We start from the raw sequence: 21,786 nt of genomic DNA, 5'->3' as shown, positions 1-21,786 counted from the left end.
TTGACTTAAGAGGGCAACGTTTTCATTACAAAGTGATTACAGCTTAATGGAGCCTTCTGTGAGCAAATTAGAAAAAAAGAAGTGAGGAAGATCACGACCTCTACATTTAATTAAACTTCAGGTTGCTAATTCTTCTGCAAGTTGATTAATAAACAGTGTATGCTACCACAATCTCTAAAGTGTGAATATATGTAGTCAGTCATGAAATAATCATACAGACAGGTAAAATAACTTGCTTTATTCTTAAAATAAATGTTGCATCTTAAAGAAAGAGAAGTATTAAGCCTAAATCTACCTTAATTCTTCAAAGATAAGTGAGCCATGGATGTAAGAGCGAAGGTTCTGGCTTCATGAGACAGAACAAGGTTCATTCCTACCTCCATCACTTACTCCGTGCGGAACTTTGTGCAAGCTACTTAGCTTTTTTGAGAATCAGTTTCTGCATTTGTACAATGGGACTGATAATAGGATGTACTTAGTAGGATTGGTGCAAGGAATAAAGGGAATAATTTTTACATGTGCCTTGCATACAGTAAGTGCTCAATAAATGTTAACTTTCATTATATTCAAGCTACACACTAAATAAATGACTAAGGGCAAACATTCCATTCCTACAAATTCCCCCTTATTGAGGCCTCTTCATCTTAATATTGTTTTGTCCTACTCACAAAGAACAGCTCAACAAATAAAAAAGAATAAGAAAGATAAATCTCTTTCAAGAACACAATTATATAAATGTCAAAGGTAAGTTTGCAATAGTTAAGGAATCAATAATTAAAAACTGCAAATATAGGATATTAGCTGATTTCAAAAATATTGTCCATTTCCATACAAAGATTTTACACAATCTTTCTACAAATTGTCAGTATCATCCTTGAATTCAAAGTACCCTAATTCTTCCTTTCCTAATGTTCAGAGCCATTTAGCATGTTCCTTACCCTCATTTGCTGTATTAGCTCTTTAGGCAGAAATACATGTCTAAAATATCAGAATTTAACATCTGAGAATATTAAACCACATTACTTGAAGAATATTTTACCATACTCCTGTTATGTTTCCATTTTTAAAAAAGAAGAAAAATCAAGACAAATACTTTATTTAGACTTCAAAATTTTTTTTTCTTTTTTTTTTTTTTATCAGCTTTGTATGAAGAACATGATAAAAGAACACCTCATCTTTGGGAAAACAGAGAAAGGCAAAAATAGATCATCACTAGCAGAAGCTAAATTACGCAGTGGAGTTGAGCCACTAAGATATAATTGATTCTGCCAGGATAAAAATGGAACAGAACCAAGAGATTATAATGAGAACCATTTTGGTACTACAGAAGACCCCTTTAACAATGGGCGTGCATTTCAATCCCAGTGTGATCATTATAGGCTCATTTTCCTTGTTCATGTTCCCATGATAAAGGCTTTACGAGAACCACTGGCATTTTAAATTGCTCAGTCTTACCAGCTGAAATTCTTTTTCTTTTGCTTTCTTAGGCAAAAGTATTTTCCCATGTTACTAGAAGAATGCTTTGGAGAGTGGCATTGTGAATATACACAGAACAACAGCGAAGGCAGCACCGGAGACTAGGGCATTGACAAGGGAAGAGAAATTACCTGTGGGCATCTGCTCCAAGGTCCCCACTGGGACATGACACATTCATTGGGACACATAAGAGAGCAGGATTGGGTTTCTCGAGGAATTTCATCCTGGTTGCAGAGGCTGTTATCCACTACTCCACCTTCACTCTCAGCAGCTTTCACACATCTATAAGGCAAGATCATAAGACAGCTCGATTACTTCAGACGGTGGAGAGTCAATTTAAAATAGTTATGATGGATTATAGTTACTTACCCCTCAAAGACAGTTAAACATAAAATAAGCCCAACAGAGAAACCAGGGGAAAAGAAGTTCCCTCTTCACCCAGTCAGCCTTTATGGAGTGATAACTCAGCGTAGAACCCTTTATTTAGCAGAGAACAATGGGAAGACAAAGCCGGAGAGAACAATGGGAGACAACTGTCATCCTTGAGGAACTTTCTATCTAAAGAGACCTACAGTACTTTTACTCAGGTCCAGCATAAAGTGAATTTTCTTTTTATTGTAATAAATCTTGAAGGCTCTCCTTCTCTGAATGAATCCATCGCTTTGTGATAGCTAGAGGCTCCACAGTTCCTGTGACTCTTGAGACCTTCCCTAGACTTCTATCTCATATCATCTAAACTTTCCTAATCTTGTGCAACACGATGAAGGTCATGGCAAAGTGATGTGAAAAATAATTGAACATGTTTTTCTTTCAGGAATTTTCTGCATTTTGGTAAGGAATTTTCTTATCAAAAACCAAAGGGCAATGAGCAAGCTTTTTCATGCAGCAACTGAACACGTGATATAGATGCATACATTATAGTTGCTTGGTCTACTGTGTGTCAGGCTTTGAGATAAGTGATGGTGAAGATGAGATAAATAATCATGCTATTGATTCAATCAAATTAAAACCAAAGTGTTATATACCACTCTATCTCCACCAGAAGGGCTTAAATAAAAAACATGGAAAATATCAAGGGTTGGCAAGAATGTGGAGCCATTGTAACTCTTCTTACTCCACTGGTTGGAGCATAAACTCTTTGGAAAGCTAGTTGGCAGTATCTACTAAAACTAAACAGGTATGTACCATGTAACCCAACAATTCGACTTCTATTTACATATGCAAAAGAAATGTGTTCAAATGTGCACCAAAAAAACCCTGACTGAAAATGTTCATAATAGCACTATTCATAATTAACCAACCTAGAAATAGTCAAAATATTTAACAACAGTACAACAGATAAATATATTGTGGTAAATTCATCAAATGAAATGCTATAAAAAAAATGGTGGGAACCCGTGAACTATTGTGACATGAAAGCACATGAGTGAAGCTCACAATATAATGTTGAACAAAAGAAGCTAGACACAAAAGAGTATCTACTGTATGTTTCCACTCCTATAAAGTTAAGAAATAAGCAATTCTCATCTATAGTGTCAGAAGTCAGAATAGTTGTTACCCTTGGGGAATGGTTACTGATTGATTGGGGCTTAGGTAGTCCTGGTAAAATTTTGTTTCTTGGCCTCTGGGCTGCTTACATGGGTGTGTTCACATTGTGAAAATTCATCAAGCTGCATTCCTATGATGTGGGCATTTCTCTGCCTTTATATTATATTTCAGTTAGAAGTTTATTTTAAAATTGTTTTCTCAAAAATGTTTAATAAAGAGTTACTACATGCAAGCCTCTTTTGACAGGTGTTGGGGTACATTGTTAATAATGATTCATTTAGTAAATATTTTTGAGGCTTACTATGCACCAGGCCCTGGCTTGGCTGCTAGGGCACAAAACTGAAAAAAAAGACAAAGATCTCTCTTGTTATAAATCTTTTCTTCTAGTGATAAGGATCAAAGCAAAGGTGACAATGACAATGATGATGAGATAAATGGTGCCATTTGCTGATCCGGTAATTTCACGCACAATACCACAGCCAAGAAATAAGCATTTTAAGAGGGGAGGCTGGAGACCTTTTCATGCTCCCCAAATCATGCTACACTGGAATGAATTATCCTATACATTAGGAGTTCCTTTTATACATACAATAAATTTTAAAAAATTCAAAAACATTAAAAATATTGCAACGCAGTCTATCACCAGGTACAAAATAAAACTAGCTTTATGAGGTGCTAAATAATGAAAAACTATACATTACATAAAGGAGGTTAACCGAGAGTGGTTGAGAGAAGTAAGTAATGCCTTCTAATGTAGGGAGGCATGATATACAGTTATCTACGAACTTTAATTTCTCCTGTGGTGTTAGTCAATAGTGGAAGCAGGGACCATGGGATGGCTTAAATGTCTTTCTCTGGACAAACTTAGAAGGTAGAATTTGCTTTCCTTCTTGCCTGCACACTCTTAGCTGATGTCCTTTTATTATTTCACTGAGAAAGAAGAGGTAAGACTTCTTTCTGATCAGTATTGTCCAGTTGAACATACGCATTAGTCTTTTTTCACTCCCAATACAAAAGTAATAGTAAAGGAATTTCTTGCAAAACAAACAATAAACAAACAAAAAAAACACACCAAGGAGGAGGGAAAGGCATTGCCCTACAAGGAGAAATAACATGGAAGATGACAAAGGTAATAAATGCAAAATAAATGGGCTAGTGGTAACCACCTTAGCACCCCAAGAAAGCTAAATACTAAGCCTTCAAGGGAAAACAAAGAAAGTAACTCCATTTATACCACAGAACACATGAAATATTTGGGAATCTGCGGCACCAAGTACCTCTTGAAATGTGGATGAAAGTGAGGCTGAAAAACTGGGAGATTTATTGAAAGTGTGTTTAAGAACCACCCAGGCCCTCAGATCCCCTCCCATAATCCACACAGTGAGGTGATGGCTCCTCCCCACCACTGTAGGTTATTGAATGTTTATTATCTGGGGAGGGTCACAAAAAAGGTCTTGGGTTCCTCTTAAGGAACATGTTCCTCTTAAGGATGGGCACATCCTATTGAAAACAAGGGTTTAAGTAAAAGTTAACATACTGAAAAAATTACCACTGAGTAGCTTAAACAATGCTAAGTTATTATCTTACAATTCTGTAGTACAGACATCCAACATGGATCTCACCAGGCTCACTCAGCACTTTGGCACAGCTGCATCCCTTCCTGGAGGCTCTAGAGGAGAGTCCATTTCCTTACCTTTTCCAGGTTCTCGAGACTTCCTTTTCTGGAGTTTCTGACAAGCCCAAGAGTAAAGACTTAAAAAGACTGAAATTTCAGGAATGTTCAAGTGAAAATGCCCCTGAGGTATGCCCTGCATATCCTGCATTATCAGTTTCCCTGCCACTTCTCCCTTCTGTCATCACCTCATTTCTACTTAAATTAATTGCAAAACTGCTCTAAATAAAGCATGTCTATATTTGCTATTGTGGGGGATCAGAATAGGTCACCCCAAAATCTGTCTCTTTGGCTTATTTTTAAGGACAAAAGACTCTGAAAGAAACTTTGACCTTTGCCCTAACCACCTAAAGAATTCAAGATAAAAGGTCTGTTCCAAGACCTACCACCACAAAGATAACTCTGGGTACGGTAGACTGGGAGGATCCTTGCCAAGCCCATTTTCATTAAAGTTCTCTCTCTCAGGTCACACTGTCTGTAGATCGCCCAGCAAACATGGGTTTATCAAACATTTGCTTTTCCATCTCCATGTAAAATGCCTCCTTCCCCTTTGAAGTCCCAAATCACTACTCCCAACATCCTCCTTTTTCTTTAGCTGAAGAAGTGTTTAAGGTGATGGCTTCAGCCATTTTGGCAAGTTACTCAGATTTCCTGGGTTTCTCCCCTGTATGCATGTTATGAAATTTTGTTTGACTTTCTCCTTTTATTCTGTCTCATGTCAATTTAACTCTCAGACCAGCCAGAAGGACCTAGAGGGTAGAGGAATAGTTCTTTCCCCTTACACTATCTCCACTTCCTTGCCTCCTCTCCTTCTATTATTACTTCTCGAACTTATTTTAATCACACTTTTATTACCATACAGAGAAATCTCTTGTCACCATTCTCAATAGATTCTCCATTACCAAATTCAATGGTCAATTCTCATCTTAGTAGCCTCCCAGAACCATTTGAAACAATTGAAACATTTGAAATAATTGATTATTATTTCTTTCTTGAAAACTCTCTTGTTTATCTTCCCATTGTCTTGGTTTTCCTCCTATTCTACTGGCTCATTCTCAGTCTCATTTGTAGCTTTCTTTCTCTTTGCTCAAATCTGTGAACACTGGAGTTCCCCAGGGCTCAGTTTCTTACATCTTTTCTTATTAATAAATATCAAGTTAATAAGCTGCCAATGCCCAGCTTTATAGCTCCCCTTCTCTCTCTGAAATCAAGATTATAATATCTCAGTTAGAAGCCTAATATTTTCTCAAATTTAATGTGTTCAAAAGCTGACTTTTGATTTTCTCTCTCAAACCTGCTTCTGATCTTCTTCTTCTCCACAAATGCCACCATCATTCCTATGATTTCTCAGGTCATAAAACTTAGCAGTCATCTTTGATGCTTCTCTTTCTTCCACATTCTATAATTACTTCATAAGCAAATCCTATAGTCTTTACCTTCCAAATATATTCCAAATGTGACCTTCTCACCATCTTCACTCTTCCTAAACCCAATGTGACCATCAACCTCTCTCACCTGGAATTCTGCAATGGCCTTCAAACCTTCATCCCTGCTCCTACTTATATGCCAAATACTATAATACCTTCTCTACATCCAGCAAGGTCCTTTTCAAATCTAAATAAGAGCATCTCATTCCCTCTGTCTCAAGCGTTTCATAGCTTCATGTTGCAGTCAGAATAATATCCTTTCACTTTGTTGTAGAAGATGATATGATTTGAGTACTGGCACCATCTATACAGGGCATCTCGTTATAACAAGCCAAGAAGGTTCCTGCTTTGGACATTCCCTCCCCCTTGAATTCTCTTTCTATAGATCTTTACATTCATTGAAGTCTCTCCTCAAATATTTTGGTGACCTATCACTCCAGAACAGTATCCTCCATCACTCCATCCCAATTTTATTTTTCTTCTTGTTATTTCATAGCAAAGACATTACATTATATATTAATTTGCATATCTATTTTGTAAGTTCTTTGAAGACAGAAACTTTTTTTCACGTTTTTTATCCCCAGTTCCTAGAATAGTGCCTGAGAAGATAAATATTCATAATATTTTTTGAATTAATAAATGATTGTAGTAACAGATGAATCATGAAGATGTCCTACAGTTTGGAGATTTTAAGAAAGAGAAAAGATGAACTCTTTCACTCATTCTAACAGCATCCTATTAAGGTCAATAATAATTTGGAATGCAAGATGCTTGGAAAATCTGCTTCACATATCTAAATGTGATCATACACATAAAGTATGTAACACAATGAGAATGTATTAGTTTCCTAGGGATTCCATAACAAAATGGCACAAACGGTGTGGCTTAAACAACAGAAATTGATTTTCTCACAATTCTAGAGGCTATAAGTCTTAGAGTAAAGTGTTGGCAGAATTGTTTTCTTCTGAGGTCTGTTTCCTCGGCTTGTAGATGGTTGTCTTCTCCCTGTGTCTTCACATGGTCTTTTCCTCTATGTGTGTCTATGTCCTAATCGTCTGTTTTTATAAGGATACCACTCAGATGGAATTAGGGTCCACCCCAGTGACCTCATTTAACATTAAGTATCTCTTTAAAGACCCTGTCTCCAAATACAGCCACATTTTGGGTTAGGACTTCAACACATAAATTGGGGGGGGGGGCACAGTTCAGCTCATAACAGAGTGAAATTTGGTAGTTGTGCTATTTTTATTATATCAGGCTCTGTAGGTTTGAGCTGAGAAGTAAGACTTAAAGGCCCTTTGGTTCAAGTGTGTTTTTCCTCAATCAAACTGCGACAATTCTGTCAGTAGTAGTTTATTCTCTTAGAGCTTTCCTTTCTCTCCTGAGATTTTGCTTTAATACTGCTAAGAGGCCTGGAGGGAAGGGAATGAGAGAAGCCACTTCTCATTTACATATTACTTGATAAACTAGATTGGTCTGTCATTTTTCAAAGCCATGAGAGAATAAGACACAGGAGACACAGATTTTGAAGGGAAAGAGGTAGAAGCCCGAAGTTTGTGACAGCCTGAGCACACCAGTCCCCAAGAGAAAGGACAAAGAACAGAGAGAAAGAAAGACAATTTGTCTACTAGTCACTTGCTTGGGTTGGTGATGAGGAGCATCTCTATAATTTTGCCAACAGCTATTTCTTCCAATATGCCTTCCAGTGATTTTGCACATTGGAACTAAGTCTTAGACGTGGTGGGTATATACTGAATTACTGAATAAAGTAAGTTCACTGATGGTGAATAATGATCAACACACATAAGTAGGCTCTGCCTTGGTAACTGACTTCAATCTAACAGTTAACTCAATAGGGAGTTATCTGACTTGGGCACTGTTTGTCCATTTGAAACAGAGCTTCCTAAACCTGGCAAAATGTTACACTACACTCATGCAATTGAATAGTTGACTACTATGTTCTCTTCTTTATTTTACATGCTAATCATTGTTTATCATTAATATTTCAGCTTCTGCCTGTTCCATGTCTAACGTTTATTGCCATTTTCCTCAGTGGTTAAGGAAATTCTTCTTCTTTCTTCCAAAATCACTTCCAAATAGACCATTTTGAAGAACTCAGGCCTAGTGTTCCTTTGGTTACCACTGCTATATTTACAAAACAAAAATTTTAAACAAGCTCCTTCAGTAGATAACCCAGCATTCACTAAAATCTTTGAGATGTTCTCTTTTTATTTTTAAATATGTTGCTACTATTCATAGGTATTCTTATCCTATAGTTTCCAAGGCTAATAGTGGGGGTTTAAATTGGCCTTTTTAATGTATTGACATCCAAAATTAAGATAACATCCATTAACTATACTAACCATAGAGCAAAAAACAGACATGTCAACACTCAAAATCTCCTACTTTGTCAACAGTGATGGCCATGAATCAGTAGAGGGATGCCAACCTGCTCCATGCAGTTGGCTTTCCCACTGAAGTCATCTGCAGGAAACAGTAAGGATTGTGGCTGCATTGCAGAGAGAATCCCACTATACACATGGCAGCTCAGGGCACATAAGCTTCCATGGGTACTTAAAGATGAACAAAAGCCAGAGTATACGGTTTGAAAATCAGGGTGTAACTGTTAAAATATATCAATTCCACCGCCCCATCCCAAACGTCTCCATTTCCACACACCTGATTTTCCTAGATTGCGTTCCTTCTCCACAGGGCAGGGACTTCAGCTCGTTGTGGATTTTGCATGGAGACCAGTGTTCTACAACCCAGGAATACTGATTGCACTCACTGTAACATGGGACTGCCTCATGCACCTGTCAAGAACAGGAAAGGAAGAAAAAAATTACGTGGAACTATCCAAGTCATAGAAAGATAGCGTATCTTTTAGTAATGCCTGCTGAACATAACCTGAAAACAACACTCTGGCCCAAACAGCCAAATTACATTCCCAAAAAGTAAGATATATTTGGCTTCTCTGAAATTACTGACTTGCCTAAAGAAACATACAGGGGAAATCAACTAAAATATGATGATATGACTTCACAGAAGGAACAAAGGACAGTCATTTCCTACCGCCAAGAATAGGAATTCCATTATCATTTCATTTCCTCAAAGAGCTCACACAGCATCTATTAGATGGTTCAGCTCTCAATTATATGGTATATTGTATTCTCAGATGTACTTTAAGATATCAATTGAAACAAATATGTAAGGAAAATTTACTCTTGGATATAAGAGGTTCGTAGAATGCATAAGAAAAGTGGTACAATTTGCACCGGAAATTTCTTTTTATGCTCCTAAATGATCAATGCTAACAGGCAATCATTTAGCCTCCTGGGCATTGTGGCTTCATATGAATTTAGCCATTTGTAGGATGCTTTCAGAGCACAGCTAAAACACACACACACACACACAAGACAAACACTGCTAAACTGTCAGAGGCTGTGCGTGATTACTGAGTGTGAATATTCACAGTTTTATGGTAAAAACAATGAATACAGTAAATGAATTATTTGGTTACTTCCTATGCATTTGTTTGTGATTATATTTTCCTGAAAGCGTATTCCAATGTATAGTGAACTGAGTTTGTCTGCCTCTTTGAGGCTGAGTTTAAAATGCCTGACTTATCGCTAAGGAGCATAGCACTCTTCCCTGGTAAGAAAAAACTGTTCGATTGTGTGGTATGTTACTCTAGATCACAAAGATGGCTCTAGTATAGTATGCTGATGAAGAGTTCTTCAACCTATTGCCAAAACAGTTAACTAATTTTTTTCCTTTTAAATAAGAATTTAAGTCCTTTCCTCCCCTTGCCTTTCTAATTCCATAAAATTGTAAATGATGACTAGGCAGTGCTATCCAAACAGAACCATTACTTGCAAGTCCCCGCTAAATGCAAGGGAAAGCACGATGTAATGGGATAATCAGAAAACAAGATTGGAGCACTGTCAGCATGTTAGATGGAAATCAGATGAGAAAAGGTTATTTGTGAGACTACATCTTAGGAATTGCAAATAATGTCGGAAACTACTTTTAACTGTGGGGTTCTATTTGGCTCTCTCACACAGAGTGCACACGAATAAGGGAAACCACAAAGTGAAAAATATGTGAGGGCAAAATGAAAGGAGATGGGAAAATAGAAGTGGAAATGGGTGTGAGGAAAGTAAGGAATTAAGTAATAAAAGAATCACATTTCATGCTGTGAATGCTGACAAGATGGAATGAAAGGGTCAGAAGCAGGGCCTACATTAGAATAAGGGAGGTAATAACTTGTAAGGGAGAAAAGTCTTAAACTTATAGGAGAGTAGAGGTAAGAGAAAAATCTATAAAAATGAAAAGACATGACCCTAACAGAACAGACACCAGGAAACTGAGCTGATGACAGCTGCGGGTGTAGCCGACCCAATGGCACCATGGAAATGAAGCTTTCATTGAATTTATGGTTTTGTTCTATAAACTCTTTAATATGTATTAGACAATTTAAAGAAAGGTTTTTTGCCTTTCATATGAGATACAAGAAAGTCTGTCAGAGCACTTTGCACTAACAGGACGTGGACAAAAAATTAATTAAAAAAGTAATTTTTCCCACACCTCATGCATGAATCTGAGAGTGGATGGATGGGATCTCGTCTCTGAGATGGACAGATTTTTCTAAAACTGTCGATACTAAGCAGAGCTTACATATCCACCCTCCCTCCCATATAAAGCTCAGATGGAAAATGAAAAACTGCTTAGTTGTATGTACTGCTGAGACACATTTGAACCGCTGGTCATATATTGGTTTACTATTTTTACTCTTCATGGCTCCAGAGAGCCACACCTGTAGCAGAGTAGCTAACCTCAATGACAAGCTATTGGAAGACAGGCAGCAGGTCCATGTAGGAAGACATTAACCCACCTTCTTGACTAACGATGTAAAAAGCAGCACCTTTTAAAGAAGATTCTCCAGACACATGGATTTACTTGATTTTTTTCCCCATATGTGTCTGCCTTTTTTGGTGGGGGGGAGAAGATCAGCCCTGAGCTAACTACTGCCAATCCTCCTCTTTTTGCTGAGGAAGACTGGCTCTGAGCTAACATCTGTGCCCATCTTCTTCTACTTTATATGTGGGATGCCTGCCACAGCATGGTGTGCCAAGCGGTGCCATGTCCATACCCGGGATCCAAACCGGCCAATCCCGGGGCGCCAAAGCAGAACAAATGCACTTAACCACCGTGCCACTGGGCTGGCCCCTGTGTCTTCCATTTTAATATTGCTTATATCATCACTTATAGCTGACAAATCCCTACTCTTCCTCAAAAGTCGAAGTAAACCCCACCACTTCCACAAGATTTTTCCCATGAGTCTAGTCGGCATGTCTTTGGTACTCAGTGACAGTCTCAGTTTTAAGCAGACTTGTAGCTTGATTATAATGTCAGGGTGAACATGTACGGAGCTGAGACAGTGGTAGTGGTTAGCACTATACTGTGGGTTGCTGGTGGAGCAAACACATTCGATAAAATCATCAACTTGACTCCTCCACATGTCTCCTGTTCTCTCATACTACTTTAGGTATTTTTCTCACCTTGTCTTAATGACCGTATGTCTACAGTCACACATCACATTACAACATTTCACTCAATGACAGACTACATATATGACAATGGTCCCATAAGATTAGCAACATATAGCCTAGGTATGTGGTAGACTATACCATTGAGGTTTATGTAAGCACAATCTATGACGGTCACACAACAAAATCGTCTAATGACATATTTCTTAGAACACACCCTGTCATTAAGCGACACAAGATTGTACTTTGTACCTTAAATAATACTGAGGCAATATGCTCACAGAAACACAATTTACACTCTCCACACCTAAATGTGCTTCTGGTCCTAACCAAAGCCAGACCTGGACTATCAGTATTTGTTCATGTGACTACTCGAAAAAAACTTGAGTCTTAGGCAGGCAGGGACTAAGTTTCCATGATGTCTTTATTTCACAAGACCTGATGGGTGATGTGGGGGTGCTCAATAAGTATTTGTTGAATTGAAACTAATTTTTGAGGGAGCTCAGGTCGCTAAATGGCCTGTACTTAATTCTCTAGCAAAAACAGCTCTACTAAGTGGAACATGTAAGGGATATTTTACAAAGCCCAAAGGACAATAAGAAGAAACAAAAATGAAAACCTTTTCTTTCCATTATGAGGCTTTGGTGAAGAATAACAATCACTATGTCATCAAAATGTGAGGCCTGATGATTTTGTTATGAGAAACAAAGACTGTCCTTTAAGAATGTGAGAATTGTCTCTTTAGAGTCCTTGTCCATCAGGCAAGGAATCTTACCTAGAAGATCAAAGACACCCACGAGAGACGAAAAGGCAGTAGCATTCAAGAATAAAAATTAACTACCCAGATGTCCAATTTCTTCTCCTGTCAGTCCTTTACATTCTGGCTATTTCATATTTACTTGGTGCTTATTATAGTTTTATAATGGAAATGTATTAAAGCATGGACTTTATCAGGGAATCATATGGAAATGTTCTGAAGAAAAGAAATGAGCCGTGGGAAAGTTAAATGAAAATCATTTCTAAATGGCACAAATTAGGAAGAAAATAACAGGGTTTAATAGGGCCATAGATGCTAAAAAAATGCCACTGAAAAATCTAAATCCTCTGAGAGAGGTAACATTTCATTTTCCTAGTAATGAGTCCTATTTGTTACTTCTTCATTGGGGAACTGTGTTTTTATAATTTTGCTAGTTCCAGAGTCATATCATAAACTCATTCATTGAGTCAGTCTTTTAATATTTATTAAATAAGCCTGTGCTCGTTGTAATTGATCAATTTAATTAAATACTGTTTTCTGATATCACTCTCTAACTACAGACTGACTTCCTTGGTATAAACTTGGAAGCTGGGTCTCATTAGGGCTCAGTGGATGTCATTATTGCATATCACTCTTAGGGTTCAAAAGCTCAAATAAAGCAAACAATCCAACAAGAACCACAGTAAAACAAAAACAAAGACAGGAAAATTCATGGCTTCCAATTTTCTGTAGTAATAACTCTTTCCTCCGTGAAGCTGCCAGTCAAGACTCAGGTAAAATCTTCAGGCTTGAGACCTCCAAGCTGGGTACTATGGCCACTTAGTAGAACTTGGAAATCAGTTTAAAGGTCAGTCCAGGACCAGCGGTCCCTGCAAGTCACAGCCAGGGTCTGTCCCATTGGAATGTGAGAGGAATTGGTCTCCAGAAGTGGTGAGATCAATAAAGCATTATGGGTTTGCTTCTCCTCAAGTTTTGTGAGTCCCAAGCCAGCCCTGATGGCCTAGTAGTTAAAGCTCAGCATGCTCTGCTCTGGCAGCCTGGGTTCAGTTCCCAAGTACGGAACCACACCACTTGTCTGTCAGTAGCCATGCTGTGGTGGCAGCTCACATAGAAGAACTAGAAGGACTTACAACTAGAATATACAACTATGTGCTGGGATTTTGGGGAGGAAAAAAAAAAGTGAAGAAGATTGGCAACAAATGTTACCTCAGGGTGACTCTTTCCTAGCAAAAAAAAAAAAAAATGTTGTGAGCCCTTAACATAAGATGTACAAATTTGCCTCTGATCATGTCTAGGATCCTCATCTCTTAATTCAAAGAACTTTCCTCTCAGCCCCTCTCTACTTGTTTATGCTTCCTCTCTTTCCTCCTCCAGGGCTCACGCTTTTCCTTCAGAAATGTCCTCTGGGCTATGCCCTCCCTCAACTTAGCAAATTCTGCTGCATTTTCTCATTCAATCAGCAACTAAGTTATGCTCTCCTCCGTTATGACTTGTCTGACTGACTGGGGAGTATCACATTTACACAAATCACCTTTTGCTTCCATTTTTGTTAATCATGTATTTATATCTGTTTGTACACAATGAATATATGCACATTGTCCTCACACAATGGCACCCACATGCTTTACAATGTGTCCGTCAATAGTCCCTGGTCATGAGTGATACCACAATAATGTTGTGTAAAACTTTATAGCTTATATAAGATATTCTATATTTTAGGTCTCAATCATTACAATCATTTGAATTAGACGAGGTTGGTATGATCCCTATTTACAGGTAAAAATAACTACAATTTGAAGAAGCAATGTTAGTCATTTATGGCTTATAAATGGCTATGCTGGTACTCAAATGAGATTATTTGAGAATCCCACTCTGATGATGCCAATAGTGCACAGGCTCTGCCTGTTTAGCTTGTCCCGGCACATCACCATGCTCTGAGAATATCTTTCCACAGATGAAGAGAATGCTAATATTTGTAAATTCCTGAAAAAGAAAAACCAAGATCAGGATTTTCAAAGATGTCTATATGTAGATGATGCTTATTACTTTATACAGAAAAAAAATATTGCCTAAACAACTCATCCTTACTCTTCGGGTATAGGGTCTCCTTTCACAATTTCAAAAATCAAAAAAGCGTCTCAGAAAACTAACATCCAAGTGCAAAGTAAGAGCCGGCCTATGTCTTTTAGATGGTTGCACTTCTTTGTGTGAAGACTGTGGCTTAAACAATATCCACAAATGTTTTTAAATTGGTATCTGTGGAAAAATCATTATGTTTCTCATTTTGTGCTATAAGTTGCTCAACTGGGCAGCATTTAGAGTCAGGTTTTTCTGGCGATCTGGAGTCCAGTGATCCATACTCAGGTGTACAGGTAATTGTCAGTTTTAGCCCACATGCTCAAATCTGAGGCCTGGCTGCCCTCCTCTTCCAGGATGTTTTGACACACTATCTTCTTTAGCTATACAGCAACTGAAAAGACTTCCTCAGAATGCCCTGAGCTTAACATCATGCCTGGTGTGTGAGATTAACCATTGGCTTTAAATATGCATTATACGTTTTCTTTTCAATTTTGACATTAAAAAATCTAAACATGAACCTAATAATGCAAAGTGAGCTTTATCTGCAAAATTTATTGACAAGTAAATTGTTGAACTTTAAAGCCAAAGGGAAGTTTATTAGAATAATACGTTGGTAGCTAAGTTCCCGATCTCCTAAGCACAGTGGTTTCCGAGCTGGATGTGTAGACCCTGAGACCGGCAGCATTATTACAAGGGGCCCATGAACACATTCCCAAATCAAAGGGCGTCTGTAGTCTCAATGAATCATACAATCTCAAACATGTTGGTACCACCACTTGTCAAATGAAGGTAGGCGATGTGATTAATGAAGTTTTAATTTCATTTGAAAGCACTGATGAATCTGAAATTGCTAGAGAGTTTCTCAATCCATGCTGACTAAGAGCACAAGGTTCACATATCAAAAACTCAGGGAACCCCTGCCTTTACATGTAAAGAAGAGAAGAAATAGCAAAAAAAAAGAAAAGAAGAAGAAGAGAAGAAAGACTAACAAAGAGGCTATACCCTAAAATCACATGACTGTTTATATTTCGATAAAAGATATGTTGCACAAATAAGTCCTTTTCTAAAAGTAAATATTGAAGAATATTTTTTACTGAGAAGTTCTAAACTCCAGATTCTTTACCTTTTATTTTCTAATGGTCTTCGGCACTTAACCCCTTCCCTCCAGCGTGAATATCACTGATGAGCTTTTAAGCACAGAGTCATCAAAATGAAGACCAACATCCATGCACAGCTAAACCATCTCTATCATCCACACAGTCCTATTTTCCTTCCCATGGTAGGGGTGGGGGATGGGTTGAGGGTGGCTACTGAGCCTGAGTAAGAGTCTCCCCAAGCCATACGTGTACTTCCTCCCCTTCCCCATGTTTTCTCCCTCCTTCAAGGATGTCATCCACAGCCCAAACACTACAGAGGGTATTTAACAGAGGAGAGACACAAAGCTCTCATCTAAAAGGCCATGATTAAAGCTCAGTTGTCTGTGCTGATATAGTTTAGATTATTTATAATGGCAAACCAGTAGAAATGCCTTAGGTTTTTTTAACGCATAATATTATTTCCCCTATAGCAGACTTACTTGTCTTGTTGTGTGGCATTTCAATGACTATGAAATCTAAACCATAGTCTTAAAGTGAACTGCATGGTAAGGGACAATCAGCAACGTAAATTATTGTTGTGCAGATCCTATAAAGTGCATGATATTCTACAGTAAAGCACTGACCCACACACATACACATGAGCCCTGAATGGACTCCCTCTGTGCCTGGTGTGCGTTACAGAACTAAGGGAGCATATTGACATAGGCAACTTAGGGCAAGCTGAACTATAAGGCCCACACTCTGTACCACAGCTCTATGTAACAATCATAACAAATATAATGAGAGAGGGAAACTCACTGCAGAGTCTGGACTGCCTTCTCCACTACCCTGGGAGATGCCGCCCACTGTCATGCTGTGTTATGGCAAGAAATCAGATGGGATTTTGTAGACTGCTCACAGCATGCCAGGTACTATTGTCATGGTGGTCCTTTGGATTTTCATAGAACAGATTGCAGTTATCAGTCAAACTGAAATGAAAAAAAGCAATCCCATGCCAACTATGATCGATACTTCCAGAAGACTCTGGAAGACCCAAACTCATAGCCCTTTAGAAAAGAGGTTATGGATGAACCTTGAGAACATTATGTGAAATAAGCCAAGCAACAAAGGACAAATACTGCATGAGTACACTTATATGAGGTATCTTAACTAGACAAACTCATGAAGCAAGAATAGAATGGTTGTTGTCAGGGACTGAGGGAGTGGGAAATGGAGAGATGCTAACCAGTGGGTAGAAAATTTCAGTTGTGCAAGATGAATAAGTTCTAGAGATCTGCTCTACAACACTGTGCCTATGGATAACAAATACTGCATTACACACTTAAAAATCTGTTAAGAGGGTAGATCTCATGTTAAGTGTCTTACCACAATAAAATTTTATACAATTTTAAAAAGCAGGCATGTGTCTTAGAGAAAGTTATATTGCATCAAGAAAACCTGATGAGAACACAAAACACTTTTGTCCTTGCTATCTGTGAGATATTGCCTAGGAGTCTGGTGCAAAGATTAGACAGATAGATAGATACATAAATAGATATGTAGATGGATACAGACAGACAGATGGAGTGAGTCTGGGTTCCAGAATATGACCACCAGAAATCAGGTGAGAAAGGAAAGCTTTCTTTCTCTGTTGCAATAGAAAAGAGAGTCTGAAATGGAGATTATTTTGCTGTATGGCAGGTAACAAAAGTTTACAAGTTGTACACATACAGCAATGCTAAAGCAGAGGTGAACAGATAGTTCTCAGAAACCGGTGTCCTAAGGGTAAGCAAATCAGAAGGGAACATGCAACTGTTTGGGGTTTATCAAAAAAGGAAGGAGGAGTTTAGGCCCAAGGCTTGCAATTCATTATGTAAGTGTCAAATGGAAAAGAAGGCTTTGGGGAAAAACCTTTACTTTCCTTATTGTCCTTTGCTGAGAAAGGCTCTTGGGCAGCTCCCACTTATTCTTGCATTTGAGAGCATCTTGTTATCCCTATACTCTAGGATACATGCAACTATCTCTTCACTCAATGAATTCAAGAAGCCTATGGGTGCATGCCTAGGAAATCAATACAGTTTGGATTATAAAAACATGTTTGTATAAAAAAGAAGTATAATCCAAGTTGCACACTCTTTAGACAGAGAAATCCTGTGCTCCTACTGAATACAAATGCGTAAGGACAAGTAGCCCTAGTTAGGATTAATCTAATATGAACTACTTTGGATAGGAGATGTGTCAAGCAATCAAGTAAACAAACTGAAATCAAAACATAAGTCTTATGAACTGTATACAAGGGCCAGGGTACACACGGGATGAAGCCTGGAAACTGTAGCCAGCTGGGGTAAGTAAATGGGAAAAAGTGATGAGGTAGAATTTTATTTGTATACAATGGAAGCCATGAAAACGTCAGATTCATATCAAGAGAGATATTCCAAACAAAGTTTGGGGAACATAAGTCATCTTGAATGCGAGGGAGATGAAAGTGTGACCGTGCTGAGACAGGCGGAAATGGCGTCTCAGTATGAGGTTATAGTCATGGAATAACGATCATCATAACTGCTATTTTCACAAAGCTCCCAAATAACAAGGAAGAAGAGACACCAACATTTGGTAGTGAAAATGAAAAAGATAACCCAAACATCTGTGCTACTTTTTGGAATCATTTAGGATTAGTACAGACGGTCCCTGACTTACGATGGTTCAATTTAACGATTTTTCAACTTTACAACGGTGCGAAAGCGATATGCATTCCGTAGAAATCATACTTCAAATTTTGAATTTTGGTACTTTCCCTGGATAGCGATATGCAGTCAGATACTCTCTCCTGATGCTGGGCAGCGGCAGCGACCAGCAGCTCCCACTCAGCCACGTGATCACAGAGTAAAAGATGGATACACTTAGAACTATTCTGTCCCCATCCAACCATTCTGTTTTTCACTTTCAGTATAGTATTCAGTAAACTACATGAGACATTCAACACTTCATTATAAAATAGGCTTTGTGTGAGATGATTTTGCCCAACTGTAGGCTAACGTCAGTGTTCTGAGCACATTTAATGTAGGCGAGGCTAAGCGATAAAGTTCGGTGGATTAGGTGTATAAAATGCATTTTTGCCTTAAGATATTTTCAGCTTACGACGGGCTTATCAAGATGTAAGCCCACTGTAAGTCAAGGAAGATCTGCATATTCTAGAACCTAGCAGCACATTAAAGCTTCCCCTTTTTCACCAAGAGGATTGTGAAGAAAAAGACAAGGCATCAGCTTCCCAAGAGCCCTGAATCCTGAGGAGTTCTGCTAATGAACAGAGCAGCAGAAATTCTAGGGTATTTGCCAAGAAAACTTCTTCCTAACATATTTACCAACTTATTTCATCTTCCGTTGGCTTAGCTGGGATAAATCTGATGCCATGTATGACTTGAAAAGCAATCTAGTCTTTAGAAGGTTTGTTCAGAACTTACCAATATTCACAGTAGACAAGCACAAAACTGGCTTTCAGGACCACATTTAAAAGGAAAGCCTCGTAATTGGTAAGAAATGCCTTTTCACATGTTTCTTTTCATGCAATGAGAACTCTGGGCCCACCATGCTACATCTCTTAATCATTACCACAAACAAACATTTTCCACTCTGAAATGCATCAGAGTTCTCACGTCACTTATTCCAGTCAATCAGGAAGTTACAGAGAACAGGACAACAGAAGGAGCCATTAAACATGGCCATTATTCTGTCTAGCAAGACCAATTTAAAAAGAAGAAAAACATGAAAATTGCAGTCTGCAATATCCATTCCTAATTTGGCTAATTTCTAATGCTCTTATGATAGCAGGCAGGACGGGAGGAGGAGATCACTGTATCTTTTCATGCAAGAAAAAACAGACATAATTATTAATTCCTTATAGTTTGGGACAAAAGAGAAAAATAAAAATAATTATTATAAAATATCCCTAAGGAGACTTTTTGCCCAAAGCTGTTATGTGTTACACACACACTGTGATCCTTTTCCTCTTCTGTAGATGAACGTGTAAGGAAGCAGTTCTCAGGCTGCACTGTGCTGTAATAGTCTTCCTTGTTAAAATACAAGGCCAGCCACAGCACAAAATGGCTTTTTAAAATACGAACTCTTAGTGTGAGTCCTCCCACAAACCTGATGTGTCACGGACAAAGTTAAAGTGAAACATAGAGCCACAAGTGATGTTTTATAACCAAGGATGGCACAGCCTGACCTTTGGAGGAATGAGAGGCAAGATTGATTAGATAATGGAATCCCTGCCATTCACTTACATGGTGATAAATTGGGATCTTGGCTCCGATTTCCACCCTAATTTCATCAGTCAAAGACTCTTATTAGGGACTAATTGAAAGCTGCTGCTTTATGGAATAAAGAGTATTTTGTTGGAAACATTCTTCCTCTGAGGCAGACGCTGAAGAAGAGATAAAGTCTGATATAGACCTTTTTGGCTCTTTGCAAAAATAAAAATAGAAGATGATTGCTGAGAGAAAATGATAGTTTAAGGCAGACCTTAAACCTGTACCTGACTTCACTTTTAGAAAACTTTATTTTGACCAAAGGAAAGACAGCTGGTGGTAAGGCAGAAGTCACATCTAACAAGAACAAATATTAACTATACACAAGTAATAAACCCATTCCTGGGTACCTGCAAAACTCAACTTATTTGAAAAATTTAACAATGAAGCTCTTAAAATGTGTGACAGAATGATCAATTAACCTGTTTACGTAAAGTAGGCAAGTTTCTACAAACTTGGCCTTGATAAACAGTTAAAACATAGATACATGTGTGTGTGCAACCAACGACAGCCTTTCTGAGATATTTATCAAGAACTAGGAATTCCAGAAATCACTTTTTCTGCAAACAACCATCCCCCAACCCTACCAAAAAAAAAAAAAAAAGAAGAAGAAGAAGAAAAGAAAGAAGAAGAAAAGAATGTGATGTGTCATGTCCCTGGTTTTATACTCCATGCTCAATAGATGTCTACTGGCATAAATGAATGAATGAGTGCAGAAATATTCTCCAAGCATGCTTCCTGAAAAGCATATCTAGACCAAACCATGATGCTGCTGTCACCTGAAGCTTAAAGTTTTGTCTTCTTTGTAATTAACTTTATAGGAATTTTAGTATTATGCATCAATAATTCAAATCTAATTGCTTGTAATTGTACTCTGGTCGCAAGATTTGAAAGTAGGTATCCAAGTGAATTGACAGAATCTTTCTGACATTTCTTAGATTTATATGAATTCAAAATTCTCATTTCTGATTTCTCTGAATATAGATGCTAGTTATTGCACAGTATTACCCCAGTTCCCCATCCCAATTATGGATGTCTTGAATTAAGAAAAATACAAGCTTCTAAAAGGATTGACTTTTTCTTCCCTTGAAGACAGGTAATATTCAAGGTGGTAACATTCACCATGGCTAACTGAAGGCAGACCCTGCTGGCATGAGAGAGTCAGGCTCACAGTGACAACTGGATCTCTCAGAAGAGGGGGACAATATCTTGCACATCTCATGTTGAACATAGCATGAGGCATATGCTGGGCGGATGATAGGCTCATAATAAATGCATGTTGAACTTAACTGAACTCTAGAAGTATAGGACTTATGGTTCCATATTTGAGCTGGCATCTCACTTGGGGGTCTATTAAAATATTCTTCCTTAGCAGGAATTGCACTGGTTTGGATTGATAAAATGGCATGCTAGAGCAATTTAGGAGATGGGCAGCATCAAGTACTTTACTTGTATTGGATTCCTGTCCTCCATTATTGGATTCCTTGGTTGGATCCTATTAAATTGATAATGCGGTCCTCTTTGGGGGTGGCTTCATTTCAGTGACGGGTGAAGCTATCCTTTATACCGAGTGAAAGCTTATCTGTGGTCTAGTGAGCAGAGGAGTATGAAGGAAGCTATGAGAAAGGGGTTTTGTTTCAGGTTCTGCCATTGATTTCCTGGCAGCTCACCTAAGGGACTCTCAGGGTCTAGCTTTTGTCTTCATAACCTGACATTAATACTTACTTTCAAGAGACGTACAGCAATGGAATTGGAGCTTTAGAAACTTTGAGAGGGTTCACTATAATAAGTAATATTTGTTTTGAGTATGATTAGCACTGAGGCATGCAAGTGAAGAAATTTTGGAGCTGAGAGTAAACTCTGTCATCATCTATTCCAACTGCATTGTTTTTGTC

At 38.2% G+C, this 21,786-nt stretch overlaps 1 protein-coding gene across 5 annotated transcripts in view; it reads right to left on the bottom strand.

Moving 5' to 3' along the window:
* THSD7B (thrombospondin type 1 domain containing 7B) overlaps positions 1–21,786 on the bottom strand; it is a 799,570-nt gene that overhangs the window by 79,749 nt on the left and 698,035 nt on the right. For all 5 annotated transcript variants that reach the window (XM_044768990.2, XM_044768984.2, XM_070507604.1 and 2 more), the window contains 2 exons: positions 8,803–8,936; positions 1,608–1,758 (listed from right to left, as the gene is read on the bottom strand). In XM_044768990.2, coding sequence (XP_044624925.1) covers positions 1,608–1,758; positions 8,803–8,936 — 285 coding nt within the window. The remainder of the gene's footprint in view (positions 1–1,607; positions 1,759–8,802; positions 8,937–21,786) is intronic.

Source organism: Equus asinus, chromosome 4, assembly GCF_041296235.1.
Source record: "Equus asinus isolate D_3611 breed Donkey chromosome 4, EquAss-T2T_v2, whole genome shotgun sequence".
Classification (NCBI taxonomy): Eukaryota; Metazoa; Chordata; class Mammalia; order Perissodactyla; family Equidae; genus Equus; species Equus asinus.
Note: the sequence above shows the minus strand (reverse complement) of the source record. Positions and strands in the feature narration are given on the sequence as shown.